Consider the following 6,000-nt stretch of genomic DNA (forward strand, 5'->3'; position numbering starts at 1 on the left):
CAAAAATCCTTGCACCAATCCTTCAGTCCTTGATGTGAAATAGACTGAGAGTGGTAGAGAACAAACATTCAGATAAATATAACAGTGGCTATAAAGATTATTTATACAAATCAGAGATTTTCCCTAATCTGTGTCGGGAAGAAGGTATGTCATCATTGGAAGACTTTACAGAGGGCTTTTAATCTGGAACATGAAGGACAAGTAGTAACAGTTTGCTAGAAAGGCAGATGTTGGGGTTGGGAGGAGGCACCAGTTATTTTCTTGATCATTTTACATATTGAGAGCTGGGAGAACAGAATGCTTGAGGTATTATTTCAAAATAGAAGAAACTTTGAAGTTCTCTTTGTTATAAATTTATTACAAGTAACTTAACCTTTTACCTTATTTTTGGTTGATATATATATATTTTTTTTAATTTGAGCATATTGAAAAACTGAATACTTTATTGTTTTGCCTCAACTAATGACCAATAGTCATCATCCTTCCTGGAATAAAAGAGCTCTCAATTCTGTAATTCTCAAGACAATTCACAAATAGATTCTTCTAAGAAAGCTTCTTGTTTGAATAAAACAACCATTTAAATCACCTAGGAAACCAAAGAATGCCAGTTTTGTTCACTTGCAATAATTATTTATTAGAAACTAAACAGTCATAATTGCTTTTTCAAAGATAAAGAATTGAGTTAACTGTATTGGTAACTATGAAATTCACATTGAGTTTATATAAACCCATAACTTTAGTAGGAAATGGTTCAGAAAATGCTTAATCCTTAAAGTTAGGAAGTGATTTGAGACCTTTGTTACACTATCTAGATTTTTAGAATCGTCTGTCTATAATCTTTGCATGAGACTTTAAGAGCTGGTTAAATTATAGATTACCATTTGTGTTTCTCTGGCCCTTATAAGTATTATTTTCATTTTACTTATGTAACTAGAACATTTTTAAAGATTGAGATTTTTAATAGTTCAAATTTGTTTAGTTGATGTTGCATGTTATTATTAGTCAAATTTTTTCTCACCCACCTAATTTGCGTTATGTTCATTTTATTCCTCATTTTTCTTTTTTTAGGACCCAATGTTGTCTTCCAGTTGTGAAAGCACCCCAGAGACCCACTATCCAAGTTTGACTCTAGCGTGGAGTCAGGGCAGGCAGCCCTGATAAAATATCTCCTACACAATTCATTTACTTCGTTCGAATGTTAGAGCCACTTGTGATTATTTCTTTGTGTTTCTGATTTATAGTTAAAATTTATTTGTAACAAGTTCAAGGATAGTGGGTCTTTGTGTGGCTTTCCCTGCTGTTCACTCTGGCATCCTTTAGCATTTTTCTTCTTTTTTAATTTGGCAATTGTAGGTCATTAGCATGCATATTGAGTTTGCCCTTACATGGTGGGAGTTCAAACACACAAAGACCCACTATTTGCACAAACTAGTCTCTCTGGTTTGGAATGGGCTGCCATGCTTTTCTAGTATTATTGCAACATGTATGTTCATTACAGAATTGAGGTAAAGTTTTCTTATGTTCCACTATTATGTTTGATCTAATCCTAAACACAATGAGCCCTTAACTGGCTCACTCGGTGATCTGCCCTGAAATATGTACTGTATATTACTTTCTAATATGCCACTATATGAGTGTCAATATTTAGATTGTTGAAAGGCCAAGAACTGGAAATAACCTTTTCTCTATTTTTTTGTGTAACTGGAGTGGGAGCAATTACATTTAGGTGGAGCTTTTCTTATCTCACAGAAGAGGAAAGTGGCCTGCTCTGGTGGCTGTGTGCTCAGTGGGCTGTGTATGTTTAGTCTGCTTCAACTGCCCAAGAATGAGCACTGTACTTTGGTAGTTCCTATAGGATCTTTGTGTGCTCTGGGCTGATGAAGATACTGTATCATGAGCATTTAGTTTTTACTTCTTTATTGATAATCTAAAAATTGATTATTTTTCAGAAATGAAAGATTCCCACCATTGACTGTGAGACATGAAACCCTCCCTAACTTAAATATCTCTAATATTTTTTAAAGTCAGAATTCACATTATCTATTTTAATTAGGTGACTGCATGTCCCAGAACACAAAAGGACACTAGTTGGCACTCTGAAATGTATTTAGTAAGGATCATAAGGAATCCTTAAAGAGTGTAAATTTCCCTGAAGCAGGCATACAGGCTCTAATCAAGGACTCAGTGAAGGAAGGATGTTTAAGAGCTGGCATTCCTCTATGTTTGTGAAGCTTCTTTGAGGCTAGGAAATTGATTTTACCATCCCAGCTTCTCTGGAGGGGATCTGTTGTTCAACTACATTGACTGCTTTGGCGTAGGATCCTTGAGTGGAAACACTTTTAAAGTAATAGACATTATTATGAACTAGTAGATGTGAGAGTACTTAGCTGAAACAAAAAGGAGTTTTAATAGACAGTATTATACTATATTTGAAAATCAATGAGAGTTTATGCAATTTTAAGTGTTTACAAACTGCAGTGCAATCTGTTCATGAATGTCTAAGTATTATCAGGAAAAATGTACATATAATCAGTCTTATTTGCTCACAGAGTTCTTTAAGAAAATCGAAATGTTTTTATACCTCCCAGTTTAAGTTAGAAGTATATTTTGAGTAATATTTATGTTAATGTGCCTATACATTATGAATGAATTATTTTAGTCATAAATTTTTTAAATCATAACTTTACAGCACAAGAAAGAATCAGTAGTTTAGTTAAAGCCTCACAAAGTTCAAATGTCTGTGTTCCCAGATATTTCACATTTTTGGAGTATAGAGAGATGTATGTGTGCTCCCTGAGATGGGGAGCACACATGTTTGGCATTTGCCATCATCACCATATTTTATAAATAGGGCATTAATAGGGAAGCAATAATAATATCATTTTACAGGTAGAATAATATATTTGCCTGCAGTCACTAAAAAGAGACAGTGAAAAGACTGAGTCCTTGTGAATTCAACTGACTTTTCCAAATTATATGGATTACCTGGTCTTGCCTTTTACCTTCTGAACTTTCTAGTTTTGTACTCTTGAGTTAAGTTTAAGGACAGTTACTTTAAATACTGACAATAAAAATCAGACCACTGTTAATTAACCACATTAGTTGCTCTAACAGTTTTTCCTTGTAATTTTGAATGGGGCTTATCTGATATACTGATAAGTTATTTCAAAGGTATTTCTGTATCTCAAATCACTTCACTTTTACACTGATAAATATAGATTATTAGGACATTCAGGTGCAGCTTAACATCTATAATCAGTCTTCAAATAATGTGTTCATCGGGTACGTATGGATTAAATCACATAGTGTTGATGAATGTCAGTCTGGAAAAACACTTAACTGTACTAACTGAAATACCATTCTTTGTGTAGTTACTTTGTCATATATTTTTGAGAGAAAGCTAAAAAGAAAGGAAATTATATGACATATATAGTAATATATGAGACTTATTTAAAAGTGCATGCAATCCTTTGCAATACCTCATTCAGTCGTGTATTTGTTCTCTTCTTCATTCACTATAAGGCAGCCTTCAATTTGCTTAGAAGGAAAGAGGTTATTAGAAACACAGAGTTTTTAAATGGGAGTACAACTGAATAAATTTGAACCCTGTAGGAGGAAAAGAAAAAAATACCTGTTTATATATTTTAGTATGTGATTAATTACATATGTAATTAAACTTGACCAGTTTTCCAGCCATGAAAAATCAGTTCTAAAACTAAAGCTGATTTTGAAAAAATTTTAAAATTAAAATTAACCCTATTCATTATATAGTTTCTCCAAAACTTTGAGTCCTTTTGAAATAATCCAACTATTTTAAAAAGTGTAATTGCTATTTTCATGTTTTAAAATGCACTATGAATACTGTAGTTTAAAAGAAAGAATGTGGGAAAGGAAAAGTAGAGAAAGAAATGCTAGTTCCAGTCCAAAGCTTTATTTGCCAAGTTTTCTTAGAATGAATTTACCAAGTTATGAATTCTTGTAAATAAAATCTATAATGGAAATATTGAGAGACTTTTGCCTAAAGTGGCATTATTTGATGCTACTGTGATGCTACTGTAATGTAATAAATTATTAAATTGTTGCAAAGTGCTGTTTTTGCCTTAAATTTTTATTTTGTGTGTCTTGAAAACTATAGTATTAAAGGTATTGAGATTGTGCAAATGCTGGGCACGCTTGGCATGAGATAATCTGTTATTTTTACAAAATTGTAATATAACTATGCAAGTATGTTTATTAAAAGGACACAAACTACATTACTTGTATTGTGTATTTCTTTTGAAGCATCCTTTAAAATTTATCTTTAATTGTTACATGTAGGTGTGATTAAATGTCTTTGGAATTTCTTTTTTTCTTAATGTAGTCTCTGGGTATAGGCCAGAAAATTGTTTTGTGTCACAGGGGCAAAATAAATTGAGATAATTTGATCTATGATAACCATACTTACCTCAAGCAAAAAGAAATTTTGATTTTAATATGCAGTTTAATTACAAAATTAAAGGAAAAATATAATCTAAGATACGGATAGACTCTCATGTTACTGAACAATTTTTACTACAACTTTTTTCCTAAAAAGGAACTTACAAATTAATACTCCAAATGTGAAGTAAGACTTTTTAGTAGAAATTAGAAGTCTGTATAAAAGAACCTTCAGTGAATGCTTGGGGCCATCACAGTCAAACAAAATATTACACTTAAGTAATTAAGTTGGTAGTTCTGTATGGCCTTGGGTGAAAAGAAAAATATGGATCAAAATCTAAACCATCAATGCATACCATAAATAACCTCTTCTAAAATACTTTCCTCAAGCCTGGAAAGTTATCCAACTAACACGTATTGAGTATTTATATGAGTTCAAACAGAGTACTGGGTACTAGAGATACAGAAATGATTGTGATGGGGTCTTAGACTTAGGTAGTGCATAGCTCTGTGAGGGAATCAGGTGCAGAAGCAGTTAATTATAAAACACAGCAACAGATATTTACTGGCTCCATGGGAGTACAGAGGAGGAATACCTGATTCAACCACAGATTGATGAGGGAGAGAAGACATCCTGGAGGAAGCAACTACTAGATCCCTATGATAAGTAGGGCAAGCCAGATTCTGGGGGCTGGAGGTGTGATCATAAGCAGTTCAGTATTGCTAGAGGCAGTGCAAAGCCAGGACCAGTGGAAGTTGAGGCTTCAGAAACAGGCCCATGGTTAAATCATAGATTGCCTTGTTTTTCTAGGGGAAAAAGAAACTGTCAATGACTTGGTCCTGAATGGCTTGAAGTTCAGCCTGTGCATAGGGATTTTTTAAAGTTCCCCATGTTATTCTGACATACAGCCATGGTGGAGAAAAAGTGAAGAAAGAGTTCTGAGGGAAAATTAGCAGAAGTTGAAGATCAGTGGAATGTGAGAGTAGGTAGAAGAGTCAGTTATTCCCAGGTTTGTATCTTGAGTAACAGTGGGATAATGGTGCCACCAATTGCAGTAAAGAACCAGAGTTGGGGGAAGAAGATGAGTTAGGATTTTATTTATAAGGTGCCTGTGGGACATCTAGATAGAATTGTCCAGAAAGTGGACAGATATAAATAAAATATACAGCATCAGGAAGACATCAGCTGATGGAATGGTGCACTACCGTACATACTGGTGGCTGTCAAACCAGAAAAAGGTGATGAGATTTCTTGGGGAGAAGATCAGACCTTTGAGACCCACAGTTAGGGATGGAATAGTGCAAGGAACAAATGAAGACAGAAAACACTGTCGGCAAGAATAGATTGTTATGCTAATGTCGCCCCATTTTTAAAAAGTAATGAAATTTTAGCTGTGCAACCATTGCTAGTACCAGAAAAGGAAACAGGTAAAGCATTCTCTTTTTTTTAACCTTTATATTATTTATTTACTTTTATGTGATGCTGAGGATCGAACCCAGTGCCTCACACGTGCTAGGCAAGCGCTCTACCACTGAACCCCAACCCCAACCCCCCCCGAACCGCAATTTATTGTGATCTTTAGG

The 6,000-nt window shown here is 34.0% G+C and overlaps 1 protein-coding gene across 8 annotated transcripts in view; it reads left to right on the plus strand.

The window, feature by feature from the left end:
* The window catches only part of Itsn2 (intersectin 2), a 134,762-nt gene that overhangs the window by 99,156 nt on the left and 29,606 nt on the right, over positions 1–6,000 (plus strand). For 2 of the 8 annotated variants that reach the window (XM_015479924.2, XM_048804740.1), the window contains one exon: positions 1,069–4,253. The exons of 5 other annotated variants lie outside the window; for them this stretch is intronic. In XM_015479924.2, the coding sequence (XP_015335410.2) occupies positions 1,069–1,070 (2 nt within the window). In that variant the 3' untranslated portion in view covers positions 1,071–4,253. Of the gene's footprint in view, positions 1–1,068; positions 4,254–6,000 lie in introns of those variants that run through there. One more of the 8 variants, XR_007348164.1, reaches the window with a different exon arrangement.

Source organism: Marmota marmota, unplaced genomic scaffold (genome assembly GCF_001458135.2).
Source record: "Marmota marmota marmota unplaced genomic scaffold, marMar, whole genome shotgun sequence".
Taxonomy (NCBI): Eukaryota; Metazoa; Chordata; class Mammalia; order Rodentia; family Sciuridae; genus Marmota; species Marmota marmota.